The sequence below is a fragment of the Sinocyclocheilus rhinocerous genome, unplaced genomic scaffold (assembly GCF_001515625.1).
Source record: "Sinocyclocheilus rhinocerous isolate Xijiao unplaced genomic scaffold, SAMN03320098_v1.1 scaffold20068, whole genome shotgun sequence".
NCBI lineage: Eukaryota > Metazoa > Chordata > Actinopteri > Cypriniformes > Cyprinidae > Sinocyclocheilus > Sinocyclocheilus rhinocerous.
The window spans coordinates 1-537 of NW_015628474.1; the positions used below are offsets into that span (position 1 = coordinate 1).

The 537-nt window shown below is 38.7% G+C and overlaps 1 protein-coding gene across 1 annotated transcript; it reads left to right on the forward strand.

Annotated features, from left to right (window-relative positions):
• Window positions 1–13: 13 nt before the first annotated feature.
• On the forward strand, window positions 14–527 carry LOC107737840 (NACHT, LRR and PYD domains-containing protein 3-like; the record flags this gene model as incomplete). Its single annotated transcript, XM_016549472.1, has 1 exon — window positions 14–527. A coding segment is annotated over one exon (514 nt), but the record flags the coding sequence as incomplete, so codon positions are not given.
• Between the last annotated feature and the right edge of the window lie 10 nt (window positions 528–537).

Here is a 537-nt window from a genome sequence, read left to right on the forward strand (position 1 = left end):
TTTAGAACTGCAAAACTTCTTGAAAACTCACAAAAACAACATGACGAAGAAAGCAAAATTTATTTTTGAGGGCAACAAAGAAAGCGACACAGATCTCAAGACTGTTTACACTGAGCTGTTCATCACAGAGGGAGAGATGGAAGATGTCAATCACGAACATGAGATTCTGAAGATTGATGATGCTTTCAGGAACAAAAAAACACAGGACAAACCAATCAAATGCAATGATATATTTACTGAACTGAGGAAAAACAATGAGGAGAAGATTGTGCTGACCAAGGGAGTCGCTGGCATCGGAAAAACTGTCTCTGTGCACAAGTTCATCCTGGACTGGGCAGAAGGAAACACCAATCAGGATATAGAGTGTGTGTTCCTGCTTCCATTCAGAGAGATCAACATGATTAAAGATAAAAAGGTCAATCTCCATGAGTTTCTGCTGAAATTCTATCCTGAATTGAAGGACCTAGAGAAATCAAAGTTATATAAGGAACATAAGCTAGCATTTATATTTGATGGACTTGATGAGAGTCGACTGCC